Consider the following 16,247-nt stretch of genomic DNA (forward strand, 5'->3'; position numbering starts at 1 on the left):
ACCCATATGTCTCAACACACCTTCTGCTTCCCCGTCACAGTGCATTTCTGCTGTACACGGTCAGTGGACAGCGCTTGCATCAAAATGGCAAGCCAAGTCTGGACACAATAAGTGCAAAGCGTCATGGGCAGTGCTTGTTATGGGCGGTCAATGAAACGGTTTTGTCGTCTCCTCAAGCTTCGGACGGGTGGTGACCACGCTATGTTTACCGAAGAAGCTGGAACAACCTCAGTGCTTCAGGGCTCCACACTCAAACTTTTTTTTTTTTTAAAGTTAGGATGCGCACTAATGCATCGCAATTAGCCGATGTGCTCCTAAATTATTTCTCAAGTCAGCACATCAATTTAGAGAAGCGACTGCTGCTAAAAACGGGAGCCCTGTGGAACCGTGCCCTTACGTTTCAGGGACTTTCGCCTCATAATTCAGCTTTCAGAAGCCGGCTCATTGTGGCCCTTGATAAATGCCAGGCACATTTCTCCTTTGAGGGACAGGATTCAGAAAAGGCATTGTCATATGCGTCATTTTCGCTAGATGTCAAGCGGTCCTTGACAACAGCCATCGGAGATCGAGGTCACGTCTCATAAATGGCAGAGTGATGTGAATACAATAATTTTGTACTCTGTCTGCACCAAGCTCAGGATTTAGCAACCCATAGCTAACTAGAGTTAACTGCGTAACCAACCTCCTACATTCGTCAACAAGCTGTACACACAAACTTTATCCAAAGAACTTGAAAACTATTTTAGTGAATAACAACTATTTCCTAAAATATTTTGTTTTACATTTTTACAAGCTTGCTAGATTGGCTTTTTGGAGATCACTTGTTTACTTGTATCATTGCCAGGTGAAAATGTATGCTATATCTAGAAAGCCTGAAGAACACAGTGATATTCATGTAGAGATTGGCAGTATATCACAGCTGACGAGGACCATAATGAGATCGTAAACTTTAATGTGTTCATCAGGAAATAGTACCTCGTCTTCCAGCCTTACTCCAAGCTGTGGAGTGCATCGCTGCCTCTAGAACAAGCAAACTATGCACTGCTGTTCCTCAAGATCTCCTCCATCCTGGGGATTTACACCCCAACCCTAACAAAGCACACCTCATTCAACAGCTAGAGCAGGGCTGCCCAACCCCTGTTCCTGGAGATCTACCGTCCTGTAGGTTTTCACTCCAACCCTAACAAAGCACACCTCATTCAACAGCTAGAGCGGGGCTGCCCAACCCCTGTTCCTGGAGATCTACCGTCCTGTAGGTTTTCACTCCAACCCTAACAAAGCACACCTCATTCAACAGCTAGAGCAGGGCTGCCCAACCCTGTTCCTGGAGATCTACCGTCCTGTAGGTTTTCACCCCAACCCTAACAAAGCACACCTCATTCAACAGCTAGAGCAGGGCTGCCCAACCCTGTTCCTGGAGATCTACCGTCCTCTAGGTTTTCACTCCAACCCTAACAAAGCACACCTCATTGAACAGCTAGAGCAGGGCTGCCCAACCCTGTTCCTGGAGATCTACCGTCCTGTAGGTTTTCACTCCAACCCTAACAAAGCACACCTCATTGAACAGCTAGAGCAGGGCTGCCCAACCCTGTTCCTGGAGATCTACCGTCCTCTAGGTTCTCACTCCAACCCTAACAAAGTACACCTCACTCGACAGCTAGAGATCTCATTGAGCTGGTAGTTTGTAGAACCAGGTGTGCCAAATTGCAGTTGGAGCAAAAGAAATGACAGGACGGTAGGGATCGACAGGGAATGACAGGGATCTCCAGGAACGAGGTTGGGCAGCCCTGTATAATTGCTGAGCGGCATTCCCCGCTCCGACATGATCAAGTCAAACATACAGTGCATGTTCATGGCAGTGAGCAGGGATGATGGATGTTGTAGTCCCTGTGATGGATTCTGTAGTTCTTAGTTTTACCTGAACCTCTCCGCGATATGTCCGCCGGTAGGGTCTTTGACAGGTTCGTTGTGCAGAGCTGTCTGTCATCCTGCATCTCCCCTGGCTCTGCTGGCAGTACTGTAGGGAACGGAGAATCGGTGGTTTGATTGAAACTCGAAATAAAAGAGAAACTAACTCTTCAATAACCGGGCTGAGCGATCCACACAAGCAAAAGGCTACAGCTGGCAAAATATGGATATGGATATTATAGCCTCAAAACCATCATGCCAGCCTTTTCAGAGAGACACATTGCTTTGTAGCCCCGCTGAAAAACACAGCTTAAGCTAGGTTTTGAAACCGCAGATAGCTGGTTGACCAGTTAGACCAGCTCTATACAACAGCTGGACACACACACACACACACACACACTTCAAAACCACCATTGCCAACCTTTTCAGAGCTTTCCTGAAAAGGGGACTACACTTCCACTCTGGATAGGCAATGCTAATGCGCTCTCGTGATGCAAAATACGAAATTCGCGTTTGGAATCGGCCGCAGCGGGTAGAAACGAGGGAGGCGGTCTTTTCGGGTTACCTCTGGGGTCTTCGGCGTCGACGGTCCCGCGCCCGACAACTCGCCTTTGTGATCCGCACGAAGCGCAGGGACGGAGAAGCGGCACAAACAGGCGACTTCCTGAATCTGGGGAGGGAGTGCGGCTGTGGTCGTCCAGGCGTAGGAACATGAGCCGGGCCCCGCCGACTAATCGCAATGCAGAAGTGAAAACTGCAGCGCTAGCTCAGAAGAAAACATCATTTTTTTTTATTATTAGTTCGCCAACTTGGCAAGCCTAGAAATTCAAGCAACGGGAAGCGTGCATGTTTATTTTATTCTACAGCGTTACGTTGTTCGCCAACTTGCTCAACGTGAGGTGAGGGAGTGTTTCCCAGCATACACTGCAGATTCAGTATTAATGAGGCCCCATCTTAGAAAGACTGGTTTTATGGTGAAGCCGTGGGTAAAGTGGCTTAAGTAGATAGCTAGTAGGCTACGGTTTGAAATGGATGGTAAATGGACTGCATTTATATAGCGCTTTTATCCAAAGCGCTTTTTACAGTTGATGCCTCTCGTTCATCCATTCACACATACACACACACACACACACACACACACACTCACACACACAAACCATGGCTGCCATGCAGGGCAACAACCAGCTCTTTGGGAGCAATTTGGGGGGAGGGTGTCTCGATCAGAGAGGGGAATAGAACCAGCAACCCTCTGACTGCCAGACGACCGCTCCTACCTCCTGAGCTGACGTCCCGAAGATGTCTTCTGACTTGATATTCGCGTAAAGAAATCTAGCTTTCTAGAGACTATACTTTTCGGGCGAAGTAGACCGTGTTACATTGTTCTCAATTAACAAACTGCCTGTTTTCAGAGCCAGGGTCGTTTTACTGACGCGGGCTGTGCAGTACATCTCAAACAGAGCCTATCCTGGGACTGATCTTTCTACCGCACATAAAAAACGGAAACCGAGGCCCGTGGAAACCGCGTGATGGAAACAGATAGGCGGGAGGGTCATCCGCGGGAGTCCATTACGGCTCAAACCGCACTGATATGTGCCCGGGAGTCCATTACGGCTCAAACCCCACTGATATGTGCCCGGGAGGTCAGCCGCGGCTCCGCCAGTTTCCCCGTCGGTCACAAACGCGCGTAATAACCAGCGGGGCATTCTCCGACCCGGCCGGCAAAGCGAACAAACCTGCTGTGTGCGATTAGGCTGAAATATGTGTCCCCCATTTAACGGACGCAGAACTGTGTGGGGGACACAGGGAGAAGCGGCTTCTCGTAAAAATGTGGCTTTCAGAGTCCACAACAAAAAAAAAAGCGCCTTGGATAAAAGCACGATATAAATGCAGTCCATTTACCATTTAAACCGTGTCGCTTGGGTAAGAGGTAATGTGGAATACATGAAAAAAAAAAATCACCTGTAACACATATAGAGTAGACACATTTTATTCAACTGACAGGAATTTTCAGTTAAATGATATACAGCAGTACAATGAGTCGGTGAAATTCAAGTAAAACCATCCAGACGTTCTTGGTCACACATTGTCGGTAGTTTTGCAACACTGCTTCTTTTAAAAACTATCAGGAAAGTTACTTGGTTATTAAAATATGTATGAAACTGTGTACAAACGTAGATTCTGGCAGCATCACAGGCTCAGTGCACAATGATTTTGCGGGCAGGGTAGAAATAGTCTTGAAAACTAAGATGGCGGCCAAGCTGATGATGTACCCATTGTTTACATGGTCAAATATTGATGGGAAATTGATGGGACATTAAAATACATTTTTCAGCTTTTTGCAGAAGTTAAAACAAACGCACACCTTCACAGTGCAGAATTACACACAGCTGCTCTAACTTCTTTTAAAACCAACGGCTTTAGCTGGATTACGGTGTTTAGCGTAAGGCCACTATGAGAATGACAATTACATTTATAATTATACATTATATATATTCTCATCTTCAATATCCAGGATGTTAGGCCACACGTTATTTACACGGTTTACATGAAAGCAACCGGTCCGTGTCATCAGAGGAGCTGGTAATGCATGTTCACATTAGAGTGCGTGTACATGGCTGACTGTCATGATTGCCAATATGGCTGAACCAAGCGACAGTGGGCTCTTTCCATCTTAAGCGTGCGATAGGACGGTGCGGTTCCTACTCTGAACCAATCAAACCCAGAGTGAGGCTGCAGGGAGGTGTGTGTATTAGACATTCACCAATCAGGGAGCAGGGGGGGGAGGTTTACATGTAATGCAGTAAAAATCCATAATTAAAACTTCAATCGTTTTGGAGGTGTGGAAACGTCAACCCACTGTTCGGTCTCTCATTCTGATGGGCAGAAGGGATCGGCCATTAGGAAAGCATGGAAGTAAAAAGCACAGCGTGAACTTTAAGGTCCTTTTAGAGTAAGTGGTGGAGGCAATGCTAAGGACCCAACTCAACACTATCAGTGACGTAAACCAATCAGGCCCAGAACAGTCCGGAAAAATCCACCACACACACACACACACACACACACACACACACACACACACACACACAGTGTTAAACGGCTCTTGACTGCACACAAATACACACACCCACAGAGTCTTGGACCGTACACACACACGCATGCACCACAGTTTTAAACGGCTTTGGACTGCACACACACACACACACACATTTATTTAAACAGTCTCAGACCACACACACAAGGTGTTAAAAAGCCTCAGATTGTGCACTCTCTCTCACACACACACACACACACACACATATATATACACACACAGCGTTAAAAACAGCCTCAGACTGAACTCTCTCTCTCACACACACACACACACAGTGTTAAACGGCCTTGGACTGCACACACACTCACACACACACTCTCACACACACACACACATATACACACACACTCACACACACACATATACACTCACACACACACACACACGCACACACACACACACTCACACACAGACACACAGACACACACACACACACACACACACACACAGACTCACACACACACACACACACTCTCACACACACACACACACACACACAGACACATACACACTCTCACACACACACACACACACACACACAGACACACACACACACACAGACACACACACACACACACACACACACTCTCTCTCACACACACACACACACACACACACACTCACACACACACACACACACACACTCTCTCTCACACACACACACACACACACACACACACACTCACACACTCTCACACACACTCTCACACACTCACACACACACACACAGCGTTAAACCGCCTCAGACCTCCCGCTGGCTCGCGGCCGCCTGCCCTCCAGCATGAAGGAGAGCGCAGTTCCCCATCTCTGCCACAGGGGGCGCTTCGCTCCGTCGCAGCGCTTGAAGTAGGTGGTGGTTCCCATGGAGACGGCGTCAAACTGCTCCACCAGCAGCCAGCACTCCCAGACGAGTGTCAGCGCGTTCATGACGGTCAGCACCAGCGCCCAGGTCTCATCTCCCGCCACCGCCCACCACCCCGACCCGCCCCGGCCCAAGCCCCGGCCCCACAGGAAGCAGCCCGCCGCGTACAGGAAGAGGAGGTGCGCCGTCGCCATGGAGACGATGAAGAGCAGGAAGAGCCGGTGGTTGCTCCGCCCCACGCACTGGTTGAGGAACAGGCAGTGGTGGTCGTAGTCCAGCACGCAGGCGTTACACAGCCTGCAGTGCTTACAGCTGTCCGGCTGGAATATCTGCGCAAACCACAGAAGAAGAATATGCGCTGAATGACACCATGTGAGTTTTGGGAAACACCCATTTGCAAATGTCTCACCGAGAGGCAGAGGACTTTGGTGCATCATAAGCGCACGCACACACACACACACACATCCAGTGAGCACGCACACACACACACACACACACACACACACACACAGACGGAGTGCACATACACATCCAGTGAGCATACAGACACACATCCAGCAAGCACACACACACACACACACACACACACGGAGTGCACATACACATCCAGTGAGCATACACACACACAGACACACACATCCAGCAAACACACACACACACACACACACACACACACACACACAGACGGAGTGCACATACACATCCAGTGAGCATACAGACACACATCCAGCAAGCACACACACACACACACACACACACACACACACACACACACACACGGAGTGCACATACACATCCAGTGAGCATACACACACACAGACACACACATCCAGCAAACACACACACACACACACACACACACACACACACACACACACAGTACACACACTTCCAGTGAGCACACACACACACAAAAACACACAGACAGAAACATGCTCATAAGGGTAACAGCAGAAACCCAGCTGTGTTACACTGGGTAAGCTAGCTTTAGCTCCTGACCCTATACTGTACTGGCCAAGTTCAATAACAACGAGTGCAAAACTTCACAAAATTGGCACATTTTCATCAGCAATCAGTCTGCTGTTCTAATGCTGTGCACAATTCTATTGTCCAAAGGCCCTGGTTGCAAACTCTCAGAATGACTGTGTTTCAGGAATGGTTTAAAGTTTCAATTCGGCTTTCTGTGTGTGCAGTTCTCAAGAGTGTGGCACCACTTCTCCCTGCACGTCAGCCTCCCAGCAGCAGGGCCAGTGCGTGTTTATCCAGGCTGCCACTGGTCACCCTGGAGATGCATCTGCCTTCCTCCGAGGACAGAGCATTATTCCACTATTTCCAGGACAATGTGAAAATGGAAAGATTCGTCCTTCAGTATTTTAGCAAATATCAAATATATTCAAATATCCGCTGTCCTCCACTGCTGCAGTTTAAGAGACCGCAGCAACAAAAAGATCAGAGCATGTGTATCCGCCATTTTAGAGCAAATCTCCAGATTTCCGTAATCGGTCCAAATTTTGCAAACGTTAACCCACATCTCCCAGGTTAACAATACGAGACCAGTCTATCTCAGACTCTTTGGGCTGCACTCTGCTTCCCCACTGCGCAGTCTCTGGATCCTAAAAGTCTCTGTCTGAGCCCACGGACAGTCAGCGGGTGAGGTTCTGTAACGGGCCCCCGGTCCGGGTGTCTTACCTCACAGTAGATGCAGAACCTGCTGCCGCTCTGGTCGGCCTCCACCAGACTCATGACGCTGGAGAACCGGGGGTCCGAGTCGGCGGGCCGCAGCCGGCCCGGGTCCCTCCGCAGAACCCTCCAGAACAGCCACAGCACCGCCGAGAAGTGCGCCAGGGACACGTGCAGCAGGGCGGGGGACGGCCAGAGACGTGAGCGCCGTTAAGGACCCGCCAAACTCACCGGGAAGGGGGATCCGCTGACCCAGCGGTCCTCGCTCCTGGTCCTCGAGGAGCCGCAGGGTGTGGCCGGCTTATGTTATCACCTTAATATCAGCGACCGATAACGGACCCAAGAAATCAGGTGAGGCGAGTTAACTGTGTAATTAACGGCTTTCATTGATCAGTTAAGTGCTGAGTAACGACAAAAGCCAGCACACCCTGCGGGGCTCTCCAGCACCAGGAGGGAGGACCACTGCGCTAATCCACGTGGGCATGGGGTCGGATCCCACCGGACACGCACATCAAACTGTGCATCAGGGCACTATGAGCGGGTACTGGGCCCGATCTGCACCGACTCTGACTTGGCTGTGTGAACTTAGGGACAGAACCGGCGCTGATCCGGCCCAGAGTCTCGCTTGCTACCGGGTCGCAGTCAAAATGTGTTAAAGGATATCAGGCAGAATCTTGTAGTAGAAGCAGACGCAGGAGTGGAAGATCCCAGCTGTCAGGGTGCCGAGGTAAACTGGGTTTGGCAGCCTGGAACACATAAAAACGCAGAACGATTAAAATGTGTACAGTACTGTGCAAAAGTCTTAGGCACCTGTATAACATTCTGTACAGAGAAGATTCTTATTATTCGATGAAAGGTCCTAAATAAACGTACTATACATTTTACATTACATTTAGTAACTTGTACATTATTAGTCTTATCAACTGTACATTGCTCTGGATAAGAGCGTCTGCCTAATGCCAATAATGTAATGTAATGTAGTCCATACATACAGCCGGGTCCAAAAGTCTGAGACCACTCGTGAAATTAAAACATTTTCTAAATCCTAAAACTTTCTGTTTATGTCCACGATTAAATGAAAAATTTTCGATGTGGTCTCAGACATTTGAACCCGACTGTATGTGACTGGATATCTACTTCATCGGCTCCGATACACGCATACAAGCTCAGTGAAGCGTAAAACGTTCAGAAACTGACACATTTGCCCCAGCTCAGCCCCGTGTGGGTCTGAGAGACCCGGCCAGCAGTACTTGCCCCTGGTGGCCGTTGACCCTGTGGTACTGGGACAGGAGGCTCCTGGCCAGCCAGGGGAAGATCAGGGCGCAGAACACCCCGCCGTACCCCCCCAGGCCCGCAGCGATAAGGAGGACCGCCGCCCCGCTCACACAGGGGAACACCAGCGTCCAGTAGTACATGCCTGAGGACACAGAGCATTACACCGCCATTTAGTTCACTTTCATGACAAAGTCTAACTCATAATACAGTAAAATGGCCAATAAAATATTTGCACCAAAGTTGGCATGTCGGCACAGCAACATTAAACTAAAGCTGATAAGATCGAACGCATCCTTTTTCACAACGAAGTGGGCACACTGTGGCTGTCCGCCGCCCCCTGGTGGACACTACCGCACACTGCAGTATCACTGAGCCTCTCGCTCATTGGCATGATCCTTCTGCGCGGTTGTCAAATTCTATATTATATTATTACTCTACTCCATAGGCCTTTTTGAATACCGTTAATCAAGTTTTACATGAGTACCTTTACAGGAAAGTCGGTTTTCATCCCAAAAGACAGAATCATGTAATGGGTGTAATTTTTACGCAAAGTTGTACCGTAAGCAAGCTTCATGAAAATGAATGCTGGTAAAAACATATTTGCAAACAAGATCACGTATCAGAAGAAAATAATTCTGTATGCATTAAGGAATGATTTGTAGTTTACAGGACATTGTACATTTTCAGATACAGCCTTCGTAGTCCTGTTTTACATGGTGTGGTCCAACCAAACACTTACCCTGTGTCTGGGTATCTCCTGAGCAGCCGTTGGGTCTTTTAAGACAATAGTGTTTCCGTGCTGCCAAACACTTTCACTTTAGCTTCTGTGTTTTTTATTTTGTGGTGTCCAAAACACGGGCCATAAACCACTAAGAAGATCTACCATCGGTATAAAAAAGTAAAACTATAAAACGCTGAATTACCATACGACACTTTGGGTTTCTGGTCCATTGGCTCATTGATGAACTTTTCGAGGATCTGTGTAAGCTGCTGATGTCTGCAACAAAAACAAAAACAATATTTACTGAGCTACATAATCCTAGCTGCGACAGAGGACTGCGGTAGTAGGAACTGCACAGGATAAATATACAATATCTGCTTCACTCAGCTGGGTGTGTTTTTCATGAATAGACATATTTGCAAAACCGTATTAATATTTAAAGAGCCATCCTCTGAAAACAGATTATAATCACACCGTACTCAATTGTGTATTGAATTGTCCCTCTGATTTAATTTTTGGAAATGAGTATGAACACAAAGCCAAACGTCCCACACACACAGGAGTCTAAACCTGTGCATGGTTCTACAGCACTGCCATTATGCATGCGTCTTAACTGGGAAAAATAATGCACAATTTGGGAGGCATTAGTCATGGTAATTAGTCACCTGTGCTCCTTGGAAAGCAATGTTGCTCTGACAGGATTAATGTGAGAATAGTCATGTCCAATCGGAGCTGTTCAGAGAAGGTAATGAACCTACTGTAGTATGAGTGAAATGTAAAAGCTTGTTTATAGTCCAGTGACAGGACAAGCAGTGGATGTGGCTGGTCACAGTGAACCTTGGTTTATATTCTGGGCGACTGGAGTGCGTTTATACTTTTTGCTCAGGACAAGGACCACAGTCTACATCAGGAGACAATGGAACATTCATGAACAACATGGGGCGTCATTGGCTAAGGCGGTCGTCTGGCAGTCAGAGGGTTGCCGGTTCGATCCCTCCTTGGGTCAGTCGAAGTGTCCCTGAGCAAGACACCTAACCCCAAAATGTTCCTGACGAGCTGGTCGGTGCCTTGCATGGCAGCCAATCGCCGTTGGGTGTGCGAGTGTGTGTGTGAACGGGTGAATGAGAAGCATCAATTGCACAGCGCTTTGGATGAAGGCGCCATATAAATTCCAACCATTTACCATGAACGTGATTTCTGTCCAGGAGTGACACTCTTTATAAAACGGTCGACAGCACCTGAAGATGGTCGCAGCAAAACTTTGGTTTACACCCCGGGTGACTGGAGTGTGTGTTTATTCTTTTTGCCAAGGATAACGGCCATAATAGAACAGTCATGAATGTTCTGTGATTTCTGTCGAGGAGTGGCACTTGTCTGCCGCCGGGTCATAAAACGGCCGTTGGGCCCGCAGTACCTGAAGGTGGTTCCCCGTCGGCAGAGGTCGTAGGGCGTCAGGCCCTGGCTGTTCTTCAGGTGCAGGGTCTGGAGCCCGCCCTCCTGCAGGAGCAGCCAGCTCACCTCCACCGCCCCCTTCTCCGCGGCCACGTGCAGCGCCGTCGCCCCCTGCTGGTCCGCGGCGTCCACCGCGCACCGCTGTTCCCGTGGAGACGCACAGCCCTCAGCCAATCAGGCCCCACTCCTACCTGAGCCCTCACAGCTCACAGGAAGTCCAACTTCACCGAACAAAATCTACATTTTATCCATCTGCTTTCTATACATGGCAAAAATACACCCATGAATACATTATACATTTCAGGAAGTGTATTTCACATATTGCTGGCTTCGTATATGCCAGGGCTTTTTTTATATGTACTCACTTCTAGCACTTGGAACTGTACGTCCCACTTGGGTTTTCAGTGCACTTGTCCCTGCTTACATGCATTTGCTAAATGCCTGTAATATATTGCAGAGATGTGTATTTAATGTTATGTTTTAAAACTGAGCCGGTGCTTTGAGAGAGTTGCTTTAATTGTATATTTGGGTACGTCCCTGCGAGGTCAGCCCTTGAGTGAGGGACGACAGTAACTCTGGTTTGAGGGCTTTTCTCCTGACCTCATGTGCTCGTATTGTGGGGTTCTGGCCTGGGTTTTTGCCCTTTTGTTACTCTGTGAAGCGTGTTTGTGACAGTTTTGTGTGAAAGGCGTGATCCGCATGGATGGACCTGACTGGCTTACGTTGTTCCGCAGGAGGTACCGGACCATGTCCGAGTTCCCCGTGGAGGCGGCCAGGTGCAGGGGAGTGATCAGGGACTTGTCTGTATCCGCAAACCGGAACATTCCCGTCTCCTGCAGGTACTGGATGGCCAACCTGTGATGCACACGGCGAAGCACCGATGAGCCGCTACACATACACACACATACACGCACACACACACACACACGCACACACACACACGCACACACGCACACACACACACTCTCGAACACACACACATTCAAACACGACCACCATGGGAGACACACACACACACACACACACACTTTCAAACATGACCACCATGGAAGCCACGCACTTCTCAGTACACATATTCAAACACGCACACACCAAACACAACCACCACTGGAGCCACACACTGCTTAGTACACACACGCACACACACACACACACATTCAAACATGACTACCTTAGGAGTCACACACTTCTCAGTACACACACACACACACACATTCAAACACAACTGCCACTAGAGCCAACCACTGCTCAGTACACACATACACACCCACACACACACACACACACACACGCACGCATGGCCAATGTACTGTGAATAATACTGAAAGAGTGACTCTTTCAGAGTAACATGACCAATGAGAGAGAAATTCAGTAATTCAATGAATGAGATGGATAAACAAATAGAGAGTTACACATTTCCTCCGGTGACGGCGTGGTGCAGGGCGGTCTTGCCCTGCTGATCCACGCTCTGGAGGTCTGCCCCGTGCTGCAGCATCTGATGCATGATGGACACGTTTCCGTTCCTGAGGGCGAGGGAGAGGGAAAGCACAGAGCTCACACATCATTTTTAAACTCAATCCACTCGCCCCTCAGCGCACGTGTGTACAGCAGGGGTTCTCTAACTCCGTACTGGGGGACCCCGTGTCGGCAAATCCAATCAAACAACTCAAGTCACTAGGTGTCAACAATTTCAGCAGTTTGGACCTTTCTTAGTTCACCTGTCAATCTTAACATTTAATTTTGAAATGTAACCTCTTTCAAAAAGAATCATTCACCACATCACAGGAAATTAAAATGCAAGCTTATGTGACGAATGGCAGGTCCTCACACACAGCCTACTCAGACATAATATGTGAGAGGAGAGTAAAGTAATAATCGACATTCAGAGTCCAATTGACAACAGTCAGCAGCGGTAGTTATGGGGCGCTAATGATGCTGGGAGCGAGGGACTGAGTTTTAGATCCACTGATGTGCTGCACATTAACCACCAGAATTAAACCTGAAGCTCGGTTAACCAGGAACGCAGTTAGCCTGAGCCCTGAAACACAGTTAACCTGAGCCCTGAAACACAGTTAACCTGAGCCCTGAATCACAGTTAGCCTGAGCCCTGAAACACAGTTAACCTGAGCCCTGAAACACAGTTAACCTGAGCCCTGAATCACAGTTAGCCTGAGCCCTGAATCACAGTTAGCCTGAGCCCTGAATCACAGTTAGCCTGAGCCCTGAAACACAGTTAGCCTGAGCCCTGAAACACAGTTAGCCTGAGCCCTGAAACACAGTTAGCCTGAGCCCTGAAACACAGTTAGCCTGAGCCCTGAAACACAGTTAACCTGAAAACCTGAAACACAGTTAACCTGAAAACCTGAAACACAGTTAACCTGAAAACCTGAAACACAGTTAGCCTGAGCCCTGAAACACAGTTAGCCTGAGCCCTGAAACACAGTTAGCCTGAAAACCTGAAACACAGTTAGCCTGAAGCCCTGAAACACAGTTAGCCTGAAGCCCTGAAACACAGTTAGCCTGAAGCCCTGAAACACAGTTAGCCTGAGCCCTGAAACACAGTTAGCCTGAAAACCTGAAACACAGTTAGCCTGAAACTACAGCAGGCGGAGTAAAAGAGACAGGAGGCTCTTTGGTAAGGCAGGGATGCTGATTTCCACCAGCGGGCCTCCCTAAGATGGCCGCCTCACCTGCAGGCGAAGTGGAAGGGCGTCTGGCCGGCGTCGCAGGGCGTGTTGGTGTCCGCTCCGTTGCTCAGTAACAGCGCGGCCAGCCCGCGGTTCCCCTGGTACGCGGCGTAGTGGAGGGGCGTGAACCCGCCCCATCCTGGAGGGACACGCGGACGTTACAGGCCCTGCTGGGTTCAGCGGTGTTACAGAGAGCGCTGGTCCACAGGACATACAGTCACCAGCGCGGTGGTCCCTCACTTAAGGCCTGGATGTACCCAGATAAACAATTGAAGAACTTTATCTCTATTTATGTATCTCTTATGTCGTATTTATGCGATACATTACTTTACAGCACTGGTCCTCACTCCTGGTCCTGGAGAGCCGTGGGGTCTTCTTCTGTCTTCGCCTTAATATCAGCGACCAGTTCAGACCCAAGAAACCAGGTGAGGCAATCAATTTAGCGCCAAGTAACAGGACACCCTGCGGCTCTCCAGGACCAGGAGTGAGGACCACTGGCCCAGTGGCTTAAGTGCTTGACAGGAAGGTTGGTGGTTCAAACCCCGGTGTAGCCACAACAAGATCAGTGCAGCTGTTGGGCCCATGAGCAAGGTCCTTAACCCATTTGTGGTTAATTATTTATAGAATTTTGTCCTTATTCAGCCAAGGATAAATCTGCAGACTAGAATGTATTCCAAGTGGAAACTGATTGGCTGCTTGCCGAAATTGTAAAAGGCAGTGCAAGCTAACGTTAAGTTAACTTGCATCAGCGTTAACTGGGTTCAGCTAGGTGATGGATAAACGTTAAACTGTAGCATACCCATTCAACAAGCTGACACTGGATGCTGTTCAATCTCTCAGGAATAACGTAAGCCCGATGAATAGTTAATGGACATAACGTCAGGACCCGGCTAGTGACCTATGGAACCACAGTTAACTAACGTTAGCTAGCTACTCTATATACAGTAGAGGTTATTATTTATCGAGTCAAATACAACGATTTATCAAAATTATCAACAATGGGAAACGATACGACCCACCCTTTTGTTTGAGCGTCGATCGGTCAAGCTGAATGATGTCCGCGCATTGATCAATGTTTCCTCGTTGAATTGTGTCAAATATGTCACCACCTCCAACGGTCTGTATTGTGACAGGCAGCATGGTCGCGAGCTCGCTATAAATGGGCAAAATATGTTTTGCGCCGTTTGAAGACGTAAACAACAATCTTGTTAGCTACATACTACGTTTTACGGTCCAGTAGTCTCCATCGTATCGCTTATCTCGCAAGCTGGCTGTCAAGCTTCGCACACCGTTCTACCGACCAAGGCGGCACTTGGCTGAGCTTTGACGGGGCCAGCGTAGACCTTTGAAAAATAGATATGCATATTTCACGAGACAGGAAGCCACGCCTTCACCTAACATAAACATGTGGAGGCCCGGAAGTGAGTGCAAAATATTGGAGCTCCCATTATAGTGAATGGGGTAATATCAGATTTTGAAACTCCGATTAACGATCGTTTCAGAATGCAGCATCATTGTTTTGTAATATATAATAAAACACGTACATTTGAATAAATATTTCCCCAAAACAACCATTGTTTCACAAACTACAACACATAATGATATGTATGATCATTAAAAAAAACTGACGTATGAGATTTTCTTTGGTTGTTAAATCAGCTTGGATTTCTACACTTTCTACACAAACCTTTTGCATAAAGCTTCCGCAGTGGATGCTGTTTCCCGTTTGCCTGGCCCCTCCTACCCTCTCCAGTTACTAAGTACGCGAACTTGATTTTATTACCATAAACCCCGCCTTGTACTTCCGGTTGGGCGGATCTTTTTCAGTGACCATAGATATCTATCCCAGGCAGGAGATTCAATCGCAGAATTATATATTCAGATATGATAAAGCCACGCAGATAAAGCCATACAGTTCCGTTTGTTTTGTTTGTTTTGTTCAGGGCTCAGGCTAACTCGTTTCGGTTTATTTAACGCTAATGATTAACCTCCAAGTTCCACGGAATTATTCCAGGGATTTATGACTTTTATTCCAGGGACGCCTGAATTGGAAAATGCTGGGAAATAAAGTTTTAAAATATAAAATGCACAAGCCCGACATAAGACTCCACTACTGACCAAATAAATCTGAATATGGACATTTTTGATTCTGCAAATCATACGTTTCACGTTGAGGCAGAGTAATCTAGAGCTGATCACCTTCTAGCGAAATGCATGAGACATGACTGATTAGTGGAATAATCAAACAGTATTTCATATTGAAGATGAAGGGGTGTAGAGTTGTTGATTATGAATATAAACATGGCATATTGAGTAAGTCTGTAACCCGGCCTCTAGTGCATAGATACAAAATATGAAAAAGGATTCGCCAGATAAAGTCATAAGCCGCTGAATACTGTGCAAGTTTCTTTGGATGAGAGTGTCTGCTATAATACCAATAATAATCATACAAATAATCATAATCATAATCGTAAAAACAGATAATAGTTGTAGTAGTAGCAATGATAATAATACACATTTTTACATGCTGAACTACTTGAGCAAAGTAGGCTATTTATGACTTTCAATAAG

At 47.7% G+C, this 16,247-nt stretch overlaps 1 protein-coding gene across 1 annotated transcript; it reads right to left on the reverse strand.

Moving 5' to 3' along the window:
* Positions 1–5,705: 5,705 nt before the first annotated feature.
* Positions 5,706–15,421, reverse strand: si:ch211-223a10.1 (putative ZDHHC-type palmitoyltransferase 6). The gene is made up of 11 exons (XM_061228649.1): positions 15,364–15,421; positions 14,696–15,019; positions 13,680–13,815; positions 12,402–12,512; positions 11,712–11,844; positions 10,952–11,130; positions 9,740–9,813; positions 8,796–8,958; positions 8,205–8,287; positions 7,551–7,741; positions 5,706–6,190 (listed from the first exon to the last, which is right to left on the reverse strand). The coding sequence occupies exons 2-11, from the start codon at positions 14,814–14,816 to the stop codon at positions 5,732–5,734; spliced, it is 1,650 nt and encodes a 549-aa protein (XP_061084633.1). The 5' UTR covers positions 14,817–15,019; positions 15,364–15,421; the 3' UTR covers positions 5,706–5,731.
* Positions 15,422–16,247: the final 826 nt, after the last annotated feature.

The sequence above is a fragment of the Conger conger genome, chromosome 18 (assembly GCF_963514075.1).
Source record: "Conger conger chromosome 18, fConCon1.1, whole genome shotgun sequence".
Lineage (NCBI taxonomy): Eukaryota > Metazoa > Chordata > Actinopteri > Anguilliformes > Congridae > Conger > Conger conger.